Below are 20,987 nucleotides of genomic sequence, written 5' to 3'. Positions count from 1 at the left end.
TATGTTCTTTTTTTGATATATATATATATATATATATATATATATATATATTAGATCAATTTTGAAATATACCATCGTACTTATTTGGTTTAATTTTAAATTTCGTACAAATAAATCAAGGTTTCGCATTTTCTCCTTTATAAGCACAAAATTGTCATTTTTTCCTAAGTGATGTATACGCTCCTACTGAATTTCAAGACTAGCTCTGTCACTGTTTCTTAGAGTAACTGAAACTCAGTAAATTTTTAAAAATATATTAAGACTAAAATAATTACGTAACGATTATTATAATAATTTTTATGTTGTTTTTTTTAGAATTAAAATAATGTTTTATTTCTTACACTACATTTCAACGTGACAATGTTATATTTCAAATTTTCCTTTTCTCTAATATAAACGAGAGGGAGAAAAGAAAAGGCCGGCCCATTTGGAGGGATGGCCCAGCTAATACGCGACCCAATTGAGAAAGAACTAGGGTTTATCATGTATATATATCTTCTAGGGCTTCTTTCTCTTCGGCTTTCTATCTACTCCGCCAATCTCCTCCCCAGCCTCTGGAAGCAGCGCAGCATCGGAAACAGGTTTTGAGAACTGTTCTCTTGTTTGATTTTCGTGTTTCTTAACATAGTATCAATCTCATTTCACTGTATTGGAACACCTAATTCCTAGGTTTTTATGCATTTGATGCGTAATTTCTTCCTTGTTAACTTTCCTTTTCTCAGCAATTTTGGTTCGTTTGCCTATATTTCAGTTGCTTCTTAAACTTTCGGGAAACGAAAGAGTGCCTTTTTGAGTTTGTTTGGTTTTTTTTGTTAGGGTTTCGTATTTAGGGAAAAATCAAATGATTTAGGAGATGGATCTGTTCTGTCTATACTTGTGTGTTTGGTTAGTTGTGTAGTGAAGATAGTATTGTTGTTTCATTTAGTTATTGTTCATGATCTATGTTCTAACGCTAGATTTCCATTCTTAGTGGTTTGATATTTTTTGTGACAATTTTTTATTAAAACGGATATTATTTGTCAACTTTGAACTTTGAATTACATCCGTTCTGGGATGTAAATGCATTTGATATATTATGATTTTCCATGGTGTTGAAAGGTTTCATTTTCTTAATGTCATTTATGTGTAATTATATGCACAACTTTTTTGAACTTGTATGTTTGACTTGGAAATGATTGCCATAAATTTCGTTAATGATTTTATATTGATTACATCCTTGATGGGTTTATCTAAGATAAATTGATAACTGAACCAGGTAATGGCTCCTAAACAGCCCAACACGGGCCTTTTTGTTGGATTGAATAAAGGTCATGTTGTGACCAAGAAGGAACTGGCTCCAAAACCCTCTGATCGCAAAGGAGTAAGTTGATTCTACCGGATGCTCAGTTTTTCAATTTTGTCGAGGTTCTTGTGTTTTGGGTTATGTTAATTGTTCAATTCATTTTTGTGCCTCAACCATTTCATACTATTATCTTCATGCATTTTGGTATTTTATTTAGTATTTGGGCATCTTTATTTTTTTGAAGGTGGATCTTTTGTTGTATTATTTTCTAAGCTTTGAAATGATTGGCATTATCACAGAATGTTTTAACTGCTTTTATTTTCTTACATGTAGAAAACAAGTAAGAGGGTCCATTTCGTTAGAAACTTAATCCGTGAAGTTGCCGGTTTTGCACCTTACGAGAAGAGAATTACTGAGCTTCTGAAGGTTGGGAAGGACAAGCGTGCACTGAAAGTGGCTAAGAGAAAGCTTGGTACCCACAAGAGGGCAAAGAAGAAGCGTGAGGAGATGGCCAACGTTCTCCGCAAGATGAGGTAAGAATCGAATTGCCTAATTAGTAAAATGCATAGGAAAATTGGATTGGGGTTTCTCTTTCATTATCTCATTTTCTTTTGTGATTTGTTTGCAGAGCTGGTGGAGGTGGAGAGAAGAAGAAATGAGAGATCTTTCTTATTACTTCTTAGTCCAACTCTATAGAGAAGTCAATTTAGTTTGTGCAACATTTTGATCGGAGACTAGTTTATTTTAAAGATTTTGTTGTTTTTAAATGTTGAATTGATGAATCATTGAATGCATGTATTGCATGTATTGCTCTTTCGTCTCAATATTAAGGTTTTTGACGGTGTGCAAGCATTTTTGGTTGGACATATTTATTTTCCAATTAGAATAGTGCTGTTTCTACTATCTATTTTGTTTTCCGAAAGGATGACTGCCAATCGATTAATTTTTTGAAACCCCACTCAAATTTTTTGAGAATTACTTTTGTTCCACAAGTTTTACTGTTAAACTAGCTGATTATGCCATAGAGAACAGGGTTAACGTGGTTTCTCATTTGTTCTTTTCCAGTGGTACTGTGATTGAATCCCAGTCCATCGTCCTCATCTTGAAAATTGTTGGCTGATAATAATATCATCTTTTATCGGGAAAATGTTGGAAAACGATTTAAAAATATTTAATACTTGCTTAAGGAAACGCCAAAAACATCACATTTTGTGACTTGACCAACTCGGTTATCAATATCCAAATCCTAAGTTATCAAGGAGACCATTAGAGAGAGATCGGTTAGTTATACAAAACTATTTGTATTTATTAGAATGAACTCCCATTTAAAAAAAAAAAAAAAAAGAAAGAAAAGAAAAGGGAAAATGTATCAGCAAATTGCCTTTTTTTTAATTAAAAAAATTGATACATAAGCAGGAACTTGTTTATTTGACTTCAGATCATCTAATCTCAACTCTCACCTCACCTTATTAAATAACAAACAAAATCGTGGCAATTCTCAAATTTCTTAATTGCCACTCTTATTTTATTGGGAATCAATGAACTCATCAATGGTGCACGAACATTCGCTCAAGTCAATATTCGATAAAAATGTTCTCGTCCAGGATTTTCTTATATCCACAACCAAACGGGGGTGATGACCAAAACATATATACAAATACATGTACATCACAGATGAACATCATCGTACCTAACCGACCTTCACCATCCTTCCCACCATTCCATTGACTGGTAGTTTTCAAAACTCCCCATTTCTCTCCCTTACCACTCAAGCTCTTATTCATGGAGATTCCTCCTCATCTAATACTCTCTCATTCATGGAGAATCCCTCAGAAACACTCCCAGCAGACGTCTCAGATTCTTCACCTTCTCTCGGAGAATTCTCCGGCCATGATCTCTGCGTCGAGCTCGAATCTCTCCAGGCGAAGTCGTTGGCCATGGAAGACACCCTGAATCTCCTCCGCCGCGAGCGAGACGAGGCTTTAGCTCAGACCGCAGATTTGATCGTCGTTGTCGGAGTTATCTCGAGTGAAAAGGACTCTCTTTTGGACAGACTTAGCGGGATCGAAGCTTACGTGAGAGAAAAACAAGAGGAGTTTGCGGCAAGAATCCAGAGGCTTGAAAACGAAGCCGGGATTTTTGGGGAGAGAATCGAAGAACTTGAAATCGCGAGAGAACGAAGCAGTGATTTCTTGTTGAAGTTTTCGGACTCAGTAAGGTCCGTGAAGGAGAGCTTGTGTAGGATCATCAATAATGTGGCTGCTACTAATGGCGTAAAAATTAGCGATTTGATCGGTATAGAATCGGATTTGAACGAAGAATTGAGGATGATCACAAGGCTTTCTTCAGAAGCCGAAGAGAAGGTGAACGAATATATAGAAATTAGGAAGAAGGAGAAGAGGGAATTGGAGAATAGTGTGGTGAGTTTGACTGAAGAAAATAGGGACATTAACAATTTGCTGAGAGTTGCCTTGTTGGAGAAGGAAGCTGTGGAGAGGAAGTTGAAAGGGAATAGCGAGCACAAGAGAGTGGCCATTTTGGAGATGGCAGAAAGAGGTCTGCAGAGAGCTGGGTTTGGATTTATGATGGGAAGTGGGAATGCTAAGCAATTTTCAGAGAGTTTGGGGGCTAAGTCGGATAGTAGCGAGTGCGAAGAGGAGATTGTTAGCCTGGTATGTTGATGTGTTTTTCGAGTGAATTCCACTTTTAGAGAATTGATATTCGAATTTATCACTTTTATAGAAAATTTAAGACTAATTTACACATAAAAGGTATACCGATGAATAGCTAGACTTCAAAAGTGGTACTGAACCCAATTTACACTGTTCTGAAGATATTCACAGATTGGTTTTGGTATATTGAGGATGTTTTAAATTACACCCTTTTTTCTTTAGTATAGACAATTTGAACTCTGTGTATTAACTAGATGATTAGCCTTTGAGAATTGGGTTTTGCTCTCTGCTGCTAAAGGATAATGCTTATAATTGTTGAAATCTATGTTGAGTTTGATGATGTGTTTACTTGTAACTGTTGTTGCCAGGCATCAACTGTGGAGAGGATAATGAAGAATTTACGGATTGAGATCACTCAGTTGAGAAGATCTTTGGAAGAATCTAGGTATCCCATCAGTAGATTGATCACTGAATTCAAAAAAAAAAAAAAGAAAAGAAATTGGATTCAAAAGAACGTCTTATAGAACGGTTCAGTTCAAACGACTAATGGTGCACTTTTGAGTACATCTTTAGGTGGTTTTCTATTACTCGGGTCTTAACATCAGTTCCATACCAGGTCAGACACTGAGCGCCTGCAGAGTCTTACAGAGAAACAAGCTCAATATATTGCGGAAAACATGATGTACATCAAGGAGTTAGAAGAAAGAGAGAGGGCGTTGGCTCAAAATGTAGTAACTTGATTCATAATTTCATGAAAATTTGTTTATGCTTTGTTCTGCTAACATTTTCCCTCGTTTTTTTGCTTAAAAGGTTGAGGAGCTCTTGATGGAAATAAAAGAAACCGAAGCAGAGGTAGCAAGATGGAGGGAAGCTTGTGAGTTAGAGGTTGAAGCTGGGAAACTGGTGATTGGAGAACGTGACAAAGTGGTAAAGAAACAAACTTTTCTTGGTCATTTGGTATTTTTGGAATTTATCTTCAACAAAATTTGTGCTTCATTAGATTGCCATTCTGAAGCAAGAATTGGAGAAAAATAAGGCTGCTTTAGACATATCAAATGGAAAACTAAAGCTGAAGGAAGAACTTGCAGCTGCAGCAATGGCTGCGCAGGCTGCGGCGGAGAAGTCCCTAGAGCTAGCTGACAGCAGGGCTGTGGGACTCCGTGAGCGGATAGAGGAACTATCGAGACAATTAGAAGAGGCAGAGAGCCGAGAGCGAAGTAGTCGTAGGGTGAGACATATATGTTGGCCATGGCGAGCCCTCAAAGCAAATGCAATGTAAATAATAGATTGCAAGATGTACGGCGGATGCTACCAGAAATGCAAGCTATTTTTTTAGTCTGATGTATCAATCTTCTGTTGAGCTACTAATGATATAGTTCAATTTCTTTACGGCCATTCTTAGATGTGTCTCTACCTTTTTGTCTTTTTGTTTTTGAAGGATCTTCTATAAAGTCTAGTCTCAATCTCAAAGATTCCATTAAACTATAAGTAAATTAAAATGCTATTATCATTTATAGTAACAGTTAGTTTGCTTGTGCGTGTAAAAACTTTGGCACATTTAGTAACAAGTATTTATGTATGTATGTATTCTTTTGTTGTTGAGAATGTATAGTTGAAACTGGTTGTGTACATATTATTACAAAAGCATAGAAAGTAGCAACAATAAAATAAGGTGGAATTACAAGGCAACTTCATATTACCACAAATAGATAATTTCCCTTTCTACAAGTGACAACAAAACATGTCTTGCAATACAGAAAATCTATACATAAAGAAAAGAGAAACATTTACAATCCCTCTTTGATTGGTTAATCGAAAAGCCCTCCAACTTCCTTTTTCATTAAGGCCTTAACCTGAGGATAAATAGTATACTTACTGTCAATGAATATAATTACATACAAGGAAAAGAGTGAGAATGGAAAATAAATAAATAAATACTTCCATGAAGTATGAACAAAAAAAATCAAAAGATTAAAAACTGGGAATGAAAAGAGGTACCTGCTTCCCTGAAAGACCAATATGCTTCAGATCATCAAGCTGCAAGAAATTTAAGGTTTTTTAGTTACTCACCATAATATTTTCTCTGCGCATATATGTACAGTTCTACTTTTATTGATGATACTTACATTCTTGAAGGGCTCTGGAGATTCTTCACGCATTTTGAGGATATATATTGCTCTCTTCTCTCCAATGCCCTATGTTGAAATAAACACAAATTATGACAAAGGAACCTACAAACAATATTCTAGTTCTGAGAGGATAATGCTTCTTACCTTTAATTTCTTCAAGTCTTTCCTGTTGAAAAAAAGTGAAACAAAGAAATAAGATGTTAGACTTGTTTGTCTTGGATCTTCTACGAAAATATAGCATTGATTGGACAAAACTATTTCTATTAACTTCCGTATGGAACAAACTATAGTTAGAAATTGAATCAGATTACTTACTTGTCAGCTGTATTTAGAAACCTCAGATATTCGTGGACAAGTGAGTTCTGCAACAATAAAATAACATGAAGGATACATTTATGAAATTATTTGGACTGAAAATAATTGTAAGGTAATAATTATACCTTCATCCCAGTACTGCGAGCGCTAAATGTTCCCCAAGGGCTGTTGACATTTTTAACATTCCATTTATCCTCCATCATAGTGCTCCGTTCAGTAACTGGAGTTTTTGGTTCCAAAACATCAGTGGAGACTAAAGCATGAGATGAAGCATCCTTTTCTGCCGTTTTCAAGCAAAACGGAGTTGGAGTTGCAGAACAAAGGGCTTTTAAGCTGTTCGATAGTTCTCGCAGCCTCAAACTTATTGGCGGCGAGTTATCATCAACGACTAGTGAATTGATGTTATCGTTTGCAATGTTTTGGCCTATATAACAATTATGGTATACCTAAAGTCAAACAATTTCACATCTAACAATATCAACTTAGCTTTCAAGATTCAAATAAATAAAACCAACCTTCTGGGGCAAAAGACAATGACTTTGTGTCTATGTTGACATCAACATAAGGAGTAGCATCCTCAGGATGATTTTCACCATACTCGGAAGCCTAGAAAAAAATGTCACACGGTTATTTTAATCTTGGCAAATCTCACATATTTTAGTGCTTTTGTTATGCAATTTTTTTATTACCTTTCCCACTGTAGGAGTAAATTGTGAATTTTGAGGCTCATGAGTCGTTTCATCGGTTTTTAAGCAAAAAACTTGTGCATTGTGAGACTCGGATGATAAATGGTCCTGCATGGAGGGAAAAAAAATTCATCTCTATCAGAAACTCCCAATTACAGAATGTTGCTTCTTTCTGCAACTGAACATTACCTTTTCCACTATAGAAGTGGGTTCTGTATGCTTAAGAACAATTGGTAATGCATTGCCCTATATCAATGTCAATTGAGGTCAGCAACACCTTTCAAATTTAAGGTATTATAAAGCAAAGGAAGTTTAGAAAAAGGATCAAATTACCTCTTCTGAAGGCACTGTGATATCAGTGACATGTTCAGCGGGCTTTCCCTGCAAAAATAAATAAATCAATAAATAAGATAATAGTGTTACCAGAGTCAACCTACAAATTATTCAAAGCAGATGTGATATAAACTAAATCAAGGAAAAATCCTTTGAAAACCTACCTCTTCCTTCACTATAGTCTCAACAGGTGAGACGTTTTTTAACATTGAACTTGCCTGCATTAAGATTTTACAAAGATTAAAAAGAAAAAAGGTGATTATTAAACTTTATTTTGCCTAACATAAATAAAGAAAAATATTTGTCATTTTCTATTTTTATGCGAACTCAAATAAGACATTACCTTGTTTGATGGAGTAAAATCACCTGCTTCACCAAATAATTTCCTTATAAAAGAAAAAGAAACAAAGTTTCAATTTGGACATCAATCTTTTGGCAGGAAAATATAGAATTAACCTATTAAAATGGGAATACAAAATCAATTTTGTAAGTACCTTCCTTTCACTTTAAAGGATGTACCAACATTGAGTTTCTTTTCAGAAAGAGGAACTCGGGAGCTAGCTTGTTTCTTTGCAATAGCAGAAACAGTCCTAGGTAGCTGGCTTTTCTTTGATGAAATTGTCATCGGTCTTATCAAACTATGAACCTTCTTTGTCGAGTCGATGACAGACCGGTTAATCTTTTGACAAGAGCGAGATGCCAAGTTCACCATGTTTATGGAATCTAGGCAAAACGTTGGGTTCTATAACCAAAAGAAGAATTATAAATTATACGAAACAAATACATGGTCAACAACTCAAAAAACAAAGAGAAAACAAAGCTTGAAGAAAAGCCTCACCAAGCAAGCAACCATCAAAACTTTGTTGACCCCTCCAAGAGAATCTTGTAATATGCGTGCCATTTTACTTTCTCTGTAGGGCACATGTCTTTCATTGACACTCAAAGCATGAATGACATTCAACAAGGCATATATGGACTTGTTGACTTTAGTCTGCTCAACAACATTAAGGCTTTCACTACTCTTTCTTCGAACATCTTCATAACCTGATAAAGAGGTGTGAATTTTTCTTTTTAATCCAATAAGAAAACAGGCAGAAAGAAAAATACTGTGAAATGGTAGTTAATTCTAATGTTAGTAAAATGTAGAACCTGCTAAATCAACAAAATTCATCTTGCTCGCAGCAAGAGTATCTAACTTTTCATTGGTAGCTGAGATATGAACTATCAATCCCTTGTGGCCCTTACGAGAAAGCTCAGTTACCGCCTTTTGTGTTGGTTTACGTAAACCGAATTCAACATATAACTTTTGAAAATCTGAAATTGATTTCAAGGGAACCTGGAAAATGAAACATCATAAAGATGTAACAAAGGCTGAAATATTGTTTTCTATAATCCAACAAACTAAAAGACCAAATAACTTGCCCGAGAAAGTCCCTTAAGTTGAATTTTTCCTTGTTTGTCTTCCAATACAAAAACCGCTTGCTGCTTCGAATCCAATAGGTCACAAACACGATCCTGGTAAACCTCATAGAAAGAAATAGTGACTGATTTTCCAGTATCCTCGGCCAGTGAGAGAATTTCAGCTATTGCAAGTGCTGCCAATCCAGGCTTCTCAGTTGAACCCTTCAAAGTTGAGTGATTTTTTTGTCAATTATAAGAATAATTCATCCAAAGAAAACAATATAGGACCACTATTGGTGTGTATACATACATACATACATACATACACACACACACACACATATATATATATATATAGATAGATACATAGATAACCAAAGGAGAGCTGAACCCACCTGAGTTAAGGAAGTCTTTCCACTGCCTCTTGCTCCATAGGCAATAACAGTGGCGTTACAACCATCAAAAACCCCAGAAATTAGAGGTTTCACTTCTCTTGAAAATATCAACTCATTGTCTTCACTTTGCTCATAGCAATAGTCCACTTCATAAGAATCCTTACGACTGTATATGAAAAAAAAAAAAAAAAAAAAAACCCAAAGAAATTAGCTTTCATTGTGCAGTGAAAAATACAACTAAAAAGAAACCCAACAAGTAAAACCAAAATTCAACTTTCTTTTTCCCTCTTTTTATTTCTTTTTTCTCAGAAACCAAAACTTACAATATTGCTCGCTCTTAAAAAGAAAAGAAAGAAAGCCGAATTCAAGAGTACCTTGCAGAGAGGTCTCCGAAAGTGACGGTGACGGGCTTGGAAGCGTCTCCGTTGGGCTTGTTCACGGAGATCCAAGAAGACCCAGTTGGGAATTCAGCTTCCCGGTCGGAAAAGCCCCTGATTTTGGCTATTAGGCGAACCTTACGCGAGCCAATCACGTTGTTGTTGTTGTCGTTGTTGTTGTTGTTGGGGAGATTGGAAGCGCAGAGAGCCATGGAAGATCGAGCAAAGAACTCGAGGATCTTGCAATGGAAGACGAGAGAAGTCTCGATTTCGAGTTTAAAAAGAAGATTTTTCTCAGGAGTCTGGTCTGCTTGCAGAGGAAGATTGGGAATTCTGGTATTATTTTGGTTGGCAAGTAGCCGTTAGGGCTTGACGAGGCTGAGGGTGCTTTTCAAATTGTGCAGACCTGGCGCGTAGCTGACGCTCCATGGAACTTTTAAAAAGAAAAAAAAAGAAAAAATATCTAATGCGTAAATGGGAAAAAAGGAAATTACCTATAAAAGAAAATTAGAAAAGAGTTTTTTCTTTTTTCTTTTTTTTTTTCTTTTGCTTTTGTGAGTAAAATTTGGAATAAGTTAAAGGAGGGGTTTCATTTGTATTTGGGAGTTCAAGAAAATGGGCAATTTTTTTTTTGTTTTATGAGAAAATTTGGAAAAAGTTAAAAGGATGGTTTTCATTTGTATTTGAGAGTTTTTCGTGTATAAAAGATTTTAAAATTTTGACCCTGTTCATTTTATTTATTCGAGTTTTGAGAAATTTCGAGTTTTGTTAAAAATTTCTTAAAAACAGTCATATTTAACTTCTTTGTTACAGTAAAAAATTTTCACTTCAAATTACATCTCAACTCAAATTATTCTTTTCTTTACCCTTCGACTCCCATTGTTGTAACTCTGCAGGATTGCTAGCATGTGGATCCTAATAATGGGATTCATTCTTTCTCTCTATACGAAGTTGATGCGAAGTTGTTATCTTTTCGTTTGATATACAAGGAATGAATGAAGAAGATGGACTTCCTTGGAAAAGCAATTATATGGTAAAGGTAAAAAGAGAAAAATGTCTCTCTTTAAAAAGAAATGCTTGACAAATCGACAAAGTTGATATACAATCTTACAAAACAAACGACATGTAGTTTGCTACTAGAAAACAACAAACGCCTGTATACGACAATCAACATGTTGTTTGGCAACCAAAACGACACCAAACTTTAGCATGGAAGCGTCGTTTTGGCGGTTAAACAGGAACGAACAAATCAAGTCAGTCATCAAACTACTCGTTATTAACTCATCTTTTAGCAAAAAACGAGGAGGCCCTACAGAGTACACGCTAAACTCTTGCATTTTCCCAGCCGCCAAACGGACTGGCGATAAAACTGAAAACTGAAAACTTCAGTTGTCGTTTCTGAATCCGATTATTGGGTTGGAGACGATGGAGAGCGCGAAGAAGACGACATCGGTGTGCGACGTTGAAGCCCTGAAGAAATGCTTGGAAGAGACCAAGGGAGACCATTTCAAGTGCCAGTCCCAGATTGAGGCCTTCAAATCTTCATGTTCCCATAAGAAACCCACCCAAAAATCCCTAGAATCACCCCCAAATCCCAATAATAATCTGGCCTCACCCTGATCTCTTATCAAGATCTTGGAGGGGATTTTTCCTTTTTTTTTCTTTCTTTTTCTTTTTTATTGCTGATATTTAGAGATCTTCAATAAATTTTGCAACTTTTACCCAATTGGGTTCTGTATTAGATTCTATTGAATTTCTATTGTTTTATTATTATATTTTTTTTTTTCAATTGAACATGGTGAAATATTCAATCTTGTTTTTGAAGCATTAGCTTATGTTGAATGTTTGTGATGTTGTGAAGGGGCAGTTTCTTTTGGTTGTGAATAACGGTACAATCCCCATTATGTTTTCTGTTGATTAGGATGTACCTTTGAAGTTTGAACAATATTCATACAAATGGAGTGAAAAGGAAAAACAATTCATTATTGCGTTGAAGAAAATAACAAGAAAAGTATCTGTAATGGAATATCTATCTTCTGCTTTCAACTGTCTGTTTCACTTAAGTAATTAGGTATATAGAGCTCATAAAAGAGAATGGCTAGTAGTTGCTAGCTCATTTTGCTATAGAACTTAAAACCAACTGAAAAAAGAAAGAATTAATGTTTTGCCCATCAGCATACAGTACAACTCTTCCTACATGTCCCGTAGTAATCAGGAGAACCAACCATGAAGACAGGGTTTCTTTCGCACTCTCCCGTGGCAGCCCACCTGGGGCAATTTTCATCCTGATCAGAGCATTCACCGTCATACGATTTGGATGAGGTAACTTCTCCACCAATGGCTTTTGCATGAAAGAGTTTGGTGGCACACCACATTTGCCCCTCCTGCACCGGGCATCTTGCGTGTGAGCTGCTAGGGTCAGGAGATGTGTCAGGATGGATGTTGAAGAACAGAATTGCGTTGCCTTTAGTTGGTCTTAGGATGTTGTCACTCTTTGTACAATCCGACCAAATATTGTCTTTCACCTGAAACATTTTAAGATATAGTGATTTTGAATCTAACATGTGCTAATTAATAGTTATACCATGATTTAGAAATACTGTGGCCCGATAGCGAGAATATATCGGAACATGAACATTATAAAAAATGAGTTGGCAATGTCGCTAACAGAAATGTTGTCAATGTTGTTGACATATGAAATGATTTCTTTTGAAATTATTTGTGTTAGCAATGTTGCTAAACTTAACATTTTTCAAGTTGTGAGCTTTTTCCCAACCAGGTTGGATAGAATTTTTCCATGCCTTAAGATAGATGGTTTTCCTCTCACCTCTGAGTCTGGGAACAGAATCTGGCCACCATGGGCGACATTTGAGAGATACAAGATGACTGTTGCAATCAAAGGCTTACTTTGTTGCAGTAAGGAACTGTTACCAAAGTAATTTAAGTCCTTTTGAGAATCCTCATTCTCATAACGCCATACCTGCAAAGCTTTTCCATTCTCTGAAGGAAAAATAAGAGCAAAGCAAGAGTACATAATACAGAATCAGAAAGGTACATAAAGCAAGATTCAAAGTTCAAAACTAGGAGATGAAATACTAATCTTTTTGGCATCAAGGGAAAATACCTTTAGGAAGGAAAGTCCAGGCTGAAATTCTTTCCTCAATCCTTGAAACTACCTCATCCTGGAAAAACGAAAAGTTATTTTGAGTAAAACTAACAACCACAAAGGTCTAGGTGCGATATCAGTATGCTTGCAAGAGCCACCTGATCAGTGATGATTAAATATTGATCTTAAAAATCAGCACATACACTTTAACAACACTGGTGGTATATAGAAAACACTATATACCACATCAAAATGAAAAAGTACATAAAAGTTGCCAGTTCAAAACACTGGTAGGGTATTTTTTTGTATCATACCAAAAGAAATCTCATAAATCTGTATACACCTCAGAGTTAGTAAAGCAAGAAAATTTTGTAAAAGTGAGACTTTTTTTATTCCTGTTTAATTAATAAAATCCAGGGAAGAAAAGAAACGGCATGAAATCTTACAACTATGTCGTCAGGAGTTTCCGAGCCCTTTAGCTGGCCTTTTGTGATGGTGTCTCCTGAGCCATTACCATCACTTGAAGATTTTTCATTTCTTTTATGTACCTAAGCAAGTGTACGTCTTAAAGAACTGTTCAAAGCATAAACAATTGAGATATCGAAAGCAAGGCAAGGCAGCACGGGAGAGTATATAATTACCAAAGAAATCAGGTAGTCACACTCCTCATCCGATAGGAAATCTTGATACAAGAAGACCCTATTTCAAAGAATACCAAACTCAGAATACCAGATAATACTGCATATGCATCTCAAGGAAGGCTGAATTGCGAACCTCATATGATATATGGATAGTGAAATGACAAGTGTATGAAATATAAAGAAGTAACAACTAAGAAGCATCAAATAAGAAGCTCATCTATATACCTGACCTTGGTCGCCAAGAGAGTTGAACAACCCGTGAAGGGTCAATTACGTTGGAATGAACCGAAAAGTTCAGTTTTTTGTTGGTTATCTGGTTGGTTTCCTTGCTCCTTAATTCCTTCCGGCTACTAAAAATAGCAATAGCAAAACGTTACCAAGAAATAAACGAAGAACTGAAGAATTAAAAAAAAACAAAAAACAAAAAACTGTAAAAGGCATTGCTTGGAAATTCAGTAACTCGGTTTAATCAATAGCATAAATGAAGAAGGAATATTGTATAGTAAGATATGAAAAAAGAGGAAAAATACATTTTCCACACGCAGAAATCCACAGCATCATAAAAGAACCCAGATCAAGAAAACACCATCAGTTTCGAAGCTGCTTATAATATAGTGAGATTTACGAAAGATTCATTGATATCCATGAATTAAGCAAACATAACAACAAAACAGAAACAGAGTAAACAGGATTTTCATCCGAATTAGAAGGAAAGTTGCAAACTTTGCGGTAAATCTACAATGGCCATCAAACGTTAATTTAGGAAGAGACGCACAATGAGAGAGAGAATTAAGATGGGTTCCTTACATTTCGGAAGAAGAACAGCTAAGGAAAGAAGAAGAAGAAACCGCCAAAAGGAGAAGGAAAGAGAGAAAGGAAGCCATTGGTGAGCGAAGAGAACGCCAAAATTTCCAAGAGAACGAAAACTGAACCAATCGAGCGTGAAATTTGCTGCCAAGAGATTTGAAGTATAACTCTGAGAAATATGCTAAAATAATTATCGAACAAAATGAAATTAGTAAAATGACCACTTTCATTTTTTTTTTTTTACGAAGAAGGACCGCTTTTTACAAAGCCCTCGGTAACTCTTTATTTGTATTTTTAGCTTTATTCGTTTTGGCTATGTGCTTTTTCTCGTGCACTTCCCAAGCTTGGAATATTATTAATGTTTTTTATTCTTTACCCTTTTACGCAATCTCGGAAAATATATATATATATATATAAACTTAAGGTTTCGTGCGTTTGTTCGGTTTAAATCATAACTCAAGATTTTATTATAAAATTCTCTTACAAAAGTTTTCAATATTCTCTGTTACAATATTTTTATCACATAAATTTATTTTTTAACTCAAAAAGGCAAAATAAAGACTAAAAAGAAGTATACTGAAGATATATAAAAAAAGAGAAATAGTAAAAAATAATCTAATATGAAAAGCTTAAAAAAATATATAGGCCAATTTTTAGTTATAAAAATTAATAGGCCATAACTTGTCAAGTTATGGTTCATAACTTGATAAGTTATGGACAAACTTATCAAGTTATGGTTCATAGCTAGACAAGTTATGAATAATTATGTACAATAACTTGTCAAGTTATGGTTCATAACCAGACAAGTTATTGACGAAAACAGTAATTTAGCATATTTATTAACTTATGTAAACTATTGGCTTATTAATTTTAATTCATCTCAAGTCTTGGTCTATTTTCTTCTTTCTCCCTATAAAAAATTATATAATATTGTATTTTCACCAAATTGACATGTAAATTTAACACAAAAACATTTCAAAATTGTATAATACCGGTAGTATATCCATCATTTCTTTTTTTGGAAGGGGATTTTGGCTGCTAAAAATTAGTGGCAAATTTCCTTTTATGATATAGATGTTCAAATATTTCATCTCCATGTTGTAGCTCAGTTCAGGCATGGTATGCTAATAAACTCTTTATTAATATATCACTAAAATACATGCAGAGAACAAAATCTGTCATTACAATAGCACAAGTTCAACTCAAAACGAAAATTACAAAATGAATAAATGAATATGATCCTCTGCAAACATATTCCTATTCTTCTCTCTCATTTAGCCTCAAATTACTATAATCAATCATCCCTGCTATGTGACATCTTAAACACAAGGTGACCAGACTCATCCTTGTCAAAGATACGATCAATCAGCTCGTCCCAGGTTTCTTTGCCCCTGGTTTTCCTGGATGATCCGAAAGAAGATTCGCCACTTGATTCGGGCGAGTTGTCCCAAGGCTCGTCGTCAAAGGTTCCATACTGAGAAGGTGGTGCGTATGCGTGAGGCACGGCCAGTTTAACAGCTCTCTGAAGTGCAGCCCGGTACTCCTCACTTTTCTCTTTGGCTAATGTCTCTTGCCGTTCCATCCTTTGCTTTGCTGGAATCTCCATTATATGATCTTTCTCCAACATTATCTGTATCAAGGGGAAAAGGATGCAAAATTGAGATTATTGGGGAAAAAAATGGTCTGTTAAATGATTGCTCTTCTCATAAGTCTAGTTAACCCCTTCTTTCTTTCCTTTTCCTTTTCTTTTCCTTTTTCAAAGAATCTATGATTTTCTTATACAAGGAAACTGATGTAGGACAGTAGGGAGGAAAGGGAAGAGTCAGAGAGAGAGAGAGAGAGAGAGAGAGTAGAATTACCAAAAGAAGAGAGTTCAGAATTGAACGAAAATCGAGCAAGATAAAACGAGAAAAATAAGAGATATTAAGTAGTCTAAACCTTGCTTAAGAGACATATAAGACTTACATCTAGAGCTCTCTGGGCTTCTCTCTCTATCCAAATGATAGCATGATCAGAAGTGGCATTACAAGAAAGTACTATGTGTTCAAACCTCCCATCTACTGGCACTGCTGTCCTTACAACTGGGGGAAACCTTCCCATCCTGTAAAAAAATAAATAAATAAAAAATTCCACGGATGGAATTCCAAGAGTTTAGCAATTTTCCGCAACTCGTAATAGGCCAAAAAACTACAGACATCTTCGGTTCTCAACGTTTAATTGGTTCCAGATCAGGAAACGTTTCAGTATGAAATCTATTTGTCTTGGCTAGATGAAGCACAAGTAATATATATTGAACAGCATTATATGTCGCAACTTAGAGAGAGAACTCAGCATGCGTATCTTAGATATATATGACGATGAAGTGTGCACTATTCTTGAACTTATAATGTGCATGCAACATTTTGGATCTATAATATTGTAAATCTTAAATCCAAATTTTTATATGATCAGACTAGTATAAAATCATACATAAAGTTAAAACACTCGCTCTTATGGGGCACTAAGGGAGTAAGAAAAAATACGAAACTAGTTTGGATTTTTGTTTAAAAGATTCAAAGATCGAAAATTGGACCTAAAAACTGCATCTATCCAAGAACTATGTGCGATGTTTAACTTATGAACCTAAAAACAGCGCCTATCCAAGAACTACGTGCAATGCTTAACTTATGAACCTATAGGTTAGCCCATATTTCTAAGCCGGACATGAATAATACATGTTCAGAATCATTATTAACAATCGAGATGCCTTAAATATGCTTATTTCTACCTTAAACAAAGTGTTTGCTTATATTTTTTCTCCGCTCTTTTAAACTTGCATGGGATTGGTATGATAGGCCCAACAAGCACTACCAATTTACCATATCTCTGATACAAAACTTAGATAATAACCACACTAGCATTCAGAACAAGGAACATAAACTTAGAAAAAGAGTACAGCTTGAGCTGCAGGATATTCTATTAGTGACAAAGTGTCTCCAGTAATTGAGAATATGAAAAATTATACACACAGCGTGTACGTACTTGAAAGGTTTTCTCTCAACAATGTGATAGAGGCGGCCGGGTGCATACAGCCTCCTGGGATCTTTGATCATCTTCTCTTCTGGTATGCATGTGTCCCTCATGCATCTTAGACATAGTAGGCACGGCAAACTGTTCAATGAAGAGAATCAAGCTTTATCAAGAAGTTGAATCGAAATAAGTGTGTGGACTATAATATAATTGAACAAGTTGTGAACTGAGCTATACAGCTGTAGCTTCTTCAATGAAATAAGCTTTTAGAACATTGTTGATTTATTATAAAAATTCCTTTTGTAGCAAATGGAATGCAAAAAATGTCATTTCTATAGGTAGCAATGCGAATAAAAATATAATCTTAAAAAGAGCTATAACTTAAAGGATGACCAGAGACAACGTTACCAGAAAAGTGACTTGAATATGTCTTCCAAAGGTGTGGCTGTGCGGGGTAAGAAGTCATCCTGATTCAGTGTAAAAATCACAATCAACTCTAAAGAGCATACTTGCAGCTAAAATTGTGACATATGTTTCAAATTTAAATGTCCAACATTATTTACCACACAAAAAGTATCATAAACAGATAAGACATCTCTATGCAGTCACTGTTCTTCTTTAGATCTCTTCTTTCACTCCGATAGTATAATAAATCAAGTCAATACAAAGGAAATGAATCCATTTACATACTATGTTTCTTTCATATTGTAAGTTACTCTGAACATTTTATTTTAGAAATGAAAACTTGAAGAAATACCAATAAACGACGAAGTCCAATTTTTCTCTCTATAATCTCAGCTCGAAGTAAAGCTTTGATTTCCAGCATCACCAACAAACACAAAGACTGTCAAAAATCTTTACTAGACACATATTGAGTTGGACTTCTGCCTATTGAATTGACAACAATACCAAACAAAAAAAGAATGATCAAGAACTTGCCTGAAGCACAACGGAGTTGATTACGTCTGCATATCTAACTGCTAAATTTAAGGACACACACCTGGCAGGTGCAATGGCATAACACCTGATTCTTCTCCGGTCAGTGTCTCCCAATTTATCCCGGTTTTGCACCACTAACATTGTTAATAATGCTGCTACACCTGACCCCAAAGAGTGCCCAGCAAAAGTCAAAGTATAATGTGGATACTTCAACACCAAATCCTTCAAAACCTCACGTTCCGTGTGCAAAACCCATCCTGCGGCATTCAATAGCCCATTGTGAACATACCCACCATCAAACTTCCTCTTTCCCAGCTTATTATCCAGTAAAACCGCATAGTCACTTTCCTTTGCCAAATTAAGCCCCCTAAATGCAAGAACTATGTCCATATGATCATGATCTAGGTACAATATGTAAGGAGGAGCTTGCCCTTGTGTATTTTCATAGCTCTTTTTAAGGACCAACCAATCTGGATTGATTCCATAGCCTTCTGGAGGTTCCCAAAGAGGCTGCCGAATATCATCTTCGTAGACGGCCAGAATATATCGGCAAAGGCGAGGGACGGGCTCAAATTCTTCGGCAGTGGCAAGGCCCCAAGTGTCACTGTCATGGCCTGCTGTGTGGAGACATCGTTTCCAAGCCCAGCGGGCACATGCCAGACAGTAAACACATTCTAGAAGAGGGAAGCCACATAGAATTGACATTGATGCCTATAGGTTAATCATACTAAGATAGACCAAAGTGCTCGGTTATGGTATAGAAGTTTCAATTGAGAAATTATGTTTTACTTGGAATAGATATATGGACACCCAAAGTAAGGCTACAAGGAACTTTTCAACTAAAAATAAAGGGGAAAAAGAAAACTCCAGAAGGAAGGAACTGAATTATGGGAAGTTTGAGCCTTTGAGATGTGGAGATGGTAAAAATGAACTAGAAATAATAAAAAAAATTAAGGAAATAAATTGCAGATATAGTGTAAGAACTGAAAATTTTCGAATAGAATTACAAGGGGCATAAATTAATAGAAGAAAAGGTACACAAATTCAAGATATGTTACAGAAATAAAAACAAATAACGGAAATAAATCAACAATGGATCTGTATGACAGTAGAATCAAATGGGTCTCTACAATAAAGCTTCTTCTACACAGTGAAAGAAGTTTAGCTGCTGATCATCATAATTTCCAGTCCTAATACGACAAGAAACAGCGAAGAGAGAAACTAAGAAGAGAAACCCAGATAGGAAGTTTCAGTAAGGATCAATACTGTTGGACTTACAGGACATGATGAAGTGTTCCTCCTTGGAAAAGAGATTGATGATTGAGGAGAGCGGTTTTGACTTCCATTGATGAAAGCAAAATAGGAGAAAATACCGTTCTTTGATTTTCAAAAGACAGGTTGCGCTGAGTTGTAGTATTATGAAGTTGGTAAGAAATTAAATTATTAAAAAAGAGAGAGAGAGAGAGAGAGATATATATATATATATATATATATATAGAGAGAGAGAGAGAGAGAGAGAGAGAGAGAGAGAGAGAGAGAGAGAGAGAAATAACATATACCATGTAAAGGATTCTACACCTGCAAGTCAAATGGGACTAAGCCCATGGCATTGATTAAAAGTGGCAGTAAGTGTAATTTGCGTTGTGGTTTTTCCTGAGGCTTCCTCTTTTGGTAAATCTAGCGTCCGCCTCTGCTGTTCTTCTCATAATACCACGTTACCCACGTTCTCTAGTTTTTGCCTTTGGGTAGAGAACGTTAAAAGATAAGGATTTTTTTTTATTTATTTACAATATGCTTGGGACACTGTTGTAAGTTGTTGAAGGCCATCATTTTTTTCTTTTTGAATTTTAATGTGATTTTTTTTTTTATCGTAGAAATTGAATGTTATGAGAAAAGTTTGATTGCAGGACTCATAGTACATGAGTTTAAATTAAGATTATTTAAATTTAAATTTTTATTATAACTTTTAAAATTAAATTTTTATTAAAAAAAAATAATGTAACAGAATTAAAATTATGGGTTTACACTATAACAGAATTTATATACCAAACGTCACCTAGTGTTTCATAAATATTGTTTTGAGTTAAGGTCCGTTTAACTCGTTGATTTGAGTTGAGATGTGATTTTATGTGAGAGCTTTTTATTGTAACAAAAAAGTTAGATGTGACTATTTTTTAGAGTTTTTAACTGTAACAAAATTTAAATTTTAAACTCAAATCAGTAAAATGAACGGAAACTTTTTATAATAAAATCGTAATTATAAAATATGACGTTAATCGAAATAAAAATACATACATTTGCCAGGCATATGGGAGGAAGAGAAAAATATCTCATTCCTCACAAAAAGGTCGGGCCTTGGCCGAGATTGTTCGGACATATTATTATTATCACTTTAATCATGTTGGCTCCGATGAGTAAGAAATGTTACGAGTATATTAGTTAAAAAAGATGTCACAAATTCCAAATCAATGTGAATGGAGTCGACTTGCCTATTAAGTACGACGATTACAACACGATTTTTTTGAGAATGAGCACAATATGATTGTACACTATCAAACACGACAATAAAGATAAAAATATGAGCTAAGAACTTGAGTGGTGAAAAAAAACTCTCTAAACTATTAACCACATGTGCGCAAAAAAATACTTTAGTGCAGAAATATAGTTTTGTTTTCATGTTTGCAACTACTAAAACATAAGACATAATAAGCTTCATCAATTCAACTACTATTACTTAAGACAGTAGTTAGGGTATGTTTGGTGCACCGTATTGTATTGTATCGTATAGTATTATATTGCATTATATAATTTTTATATAATGCGATATTTTGTTGGTGATATTATTAAATATTATATTATTTTTACCATTGTAATCTATTTACGTATTAGTTTGTA

The 20,987-nt window shown here is 35.1% G+C and overlaps 5 protein-coding genes across 7 annotated transcripts; 2 read left to right on the top strand and 3 right to left on the bottom strand.

The window, feature by feature from the left end:
- Nucleotides 1-510: 510 nt before the first annotated feature.
- LOC21389941 (60S ribosomal protein L36-2) lies at nt 511-2,204 on the top strand. Its single transcript, XM_024173447.1, has 4 exons — nt 511-581; nt 1,256-1,360; nt 1,616-1,815; nt 1,911-2,204. The coding sequence occupies exons 2-4, from the start codon at nt 1,259-1,261 to the stop codon at nt 1,939-1,941; spliced, it is 333 nt and encodes a 110-aa protein (XP_024029215.1). The 5' UTR covers nt 511-581; nt 1,256-1,258; the 3' UTR covers nt 1,942-2,204.
- A 594-nt stretch (nt 2,205-2,798) lies between these two features.
- Nucleotides 2,799-5,341, top strand: LOC21389940 (uncharacterized protein At3g49055). The gene is given in 6 exon segments (XM_024173454.1): nt 2,799-3,954; nt 4,323-4,399; nt 4,571-4,682; nt 4,765-4,881; nt 4,955-5,222; nt 5,225-5,341. Coding segments are annotated over 6 exon segments (1,500 nt in total). The 5' UTR covers nt 2,799-3,099; the 3' UTR covers nt 5,296-5,341.
- A 237-nt stretch (nt 5,342-5,578) lies between these two features.
- Nucleotides 5,579-9,971, bottom strand: LOC21389939 (kinesin-like protein KIN-10C). The gene is made up of 18 exons (XM_024173446.1): nt 9,588-9,971; nt 9,214-9,379; nt 8,840-9,040; nt 8,567-8,753; nt 8,256-8,461; nt 7,912-8,159; nt 7,761-7,803; nt 7,582-7,635; nt 7,418-7,465; nt 7,274-7,330; nt 7,088-7,192; nt 6,914-7,004; nt 6,524-6,822; nt 6,399-6,445; nt 6,228-6,249; nt 6,081-6,149; nt 5,953-5,991; nt 5,579-5,807 (listed from the first exon to the last, which is right to left on the bottom strand). Exons 1-18 carry the CDS (start codon nt 9,800-9,802, stop codon nt 5,763-5,765), a joined length of 2,142 nt encoding a protein of 713 aa, XP_024029214.1. The 5' UTR covers nt 9,803-9,971; the 3' UTR covers nt 5,579-5,762.
- Nucleotides 9,972-11,582: 1,611 nt separating this feature from the next.
- On the bottom strand, nt 11,583-14,300 carry LOC21389938 (probable prolyl 4-hydroxylase 12). Its single transcript, XM_024173452.1, has 7 exons — nt 14,145-14,300; nt 13,568-13,687; nt 13,338-13,395; nt 13,143-13,244; nt 12,715-12,772; nt 12,418-12,590; nt 11,583-12,115 (listed from the first exon to the last, which is right to left on the bottom strand). Exons 1-7 carry the CDS (start codon nt 14,219-14,221, stop codon nt 11,762-11,764), a joined length of 942 nt encoding a protein of 313 aa, XP_024029220.1. The 5' UTR covers nt 14,222-14,300; the 3' UTR covers nt 11,583-11,761.
- Nucleotides 14,301-15,272: 972 nt separating this feature from the next.
- On the bottom strand, nt 15,273-19,495 carry LOC21411181. 3 transcript variants are annotated; one of them, XM_024173442.1, is made up of 6 exons: nt 19,371-19,495; nt 18,093-19,282; nt 17,562-17,620; nt 17,166-17,294; nt 16,110-16,245; nt 15,273-15,774 (listed from the first exon to the last, which is right to left on the bottom strand). In XM_024173442.1, exons 2-6 carry the CDS (start codon nt 18,795-18,797, stop codon nt 15,439-15,441), a joined length of 1,365 nt encoding a protein of 454 aa, XP_024029210.1. In that variant the 5' UTR covers nt 18,798-19,282; nt 19,371-19,495; the 3' UTR covers nt 15,273-15,438. The 3 variants fall into 3 exon arrangements, with proteins under 3 accessions (XP_024029210.1, XP_024029211.1, XP_024029212.1); XM_024173443.1 differs by having other exon boundaries at nt 18,093-19,023; XM_024173444.1 differs by having other exon boundaries at nt 18,093-18,819.
- Nucleotides 19,496-20,987: the final 1,492 nt, after the last annotated feature.

Source organism: Morus notabilis, unplaced genomic scaffold (genome assembly GCF_000414095.1).
Source record: "Morus notabilis unplaced genomic scaffold, ASM41409v2 Scaffold1639, whole genome shotgun sequence".
In the NCBI taxonomy this organism is placed as follows: domain Eukaryota; kingdom Viridiplantae; phylum Streptophyta; class Magnoliopsida; order Rosales; family Moraceae; genus Morus; species Morus notabilis.
This window is presented reverse-complemented; position numbering and strand designations above follow the sequence as displayed.

What these genes read in the sequence shown, in the direction of transcription:
- LOC21389938 (XM_024173452.1), bottom strand. Translation starts at nt 14,221, where the DNA reads ATGGCTTCCTTTCTCTCTTTCCTTCTCCTTTTGGCGGTTTCTTCTTCT. An exon ending in CTGGACTTTCCTTCCTAAAG is followed by an intron (nt 12,591 to 12,714) that starts GTATTTTCCCTT and finishes TTTTTCCTTCAG; the next exon opens with AGAATGGAAAAGCTTTGCAG. An exon ending in TTCTGTTCCCAGACTCAGAG is followed by an intron (nt 12,116 to 12,417) that starts GTGAGAGGAAAA and finishes AAAATGTTTCAG; the next exon opens with GTGAAAGACAATATTTGGTC.
- LOC21389941 (XM_024173447.1), top strand. Translation starts at nt 1,259, where the DNA reads ATGGCTCCTAAACAGCCCAACACGGGCCTTTTTGTTGGATTGAATAAA. An exon ending in AACCCTCTGATCGCAAAGGA is followed by an intron (nt 1,361 to 1,615) that starts GTAAGTTGATTC and finishes TCTTACATGTAG; the next exon opens with AAAACAAGTAAGAGGGTCCA. An exon ending in AACGTTCTCCGCAAGATGAG is followed by an intron (nt 1,816 to 1,910) that starts GTAAGAATCGAA and finishes ATTTGTTTGCAG; the next exon opens with AGCTGGTGGAGGTGGAGAGA.
- LOC21389939 (XM_024173446.1), bottom strand. Translation starts at nt 9,802, where the DNA reads ATGGCTCTCTGCGCTTCCAATCTCCCCAACAACAACAACAACGACAAC. An exon ending in GAAAGACTTCCTTAACTCAG is followed by an intron (nt 9,041 to 9,213) that starts GTGGGTTCAGCT and finishes TCAACTTTGAAG; the next exon opens with GGTTCAACTGAGAAGCCTGG. An exon ending in AGACTATAGTGAAGGAAGAG is followed by an intron (nt 7,466 to 7,581) that starts GTAGGTTTTCAA and finishes TTATTTTTGCAG; the next exon opens with GGAAAGCCCGCTGAACATGT.
- LOC21411181 (XM_024173442.1), bottom strand. Translation starts at nt 18,797, where the DNA reads ATGTCAATTCTATGTGGCTTCCCTCTTCTAGAATGTGTTTACTGTCTG. An exon ending in ATATTCAAGTCACTTTTCTG is followed by an intron (nt 17,295 to 17,561) that starts GTAACGTTGTCT and finishes TTCATTGAACAG; the next exon opens with TTTGCCGTGCCTACTATGTC. An exon ending in GTTGAGAGAAAACCTTTCAA is followed by an intron (nt 16,246 to 17,165) that starts GTACGTACACGC and finishes ATTTTTTTACAG; the next exon opens with GATGGGAAGGTTTCCCCCAG.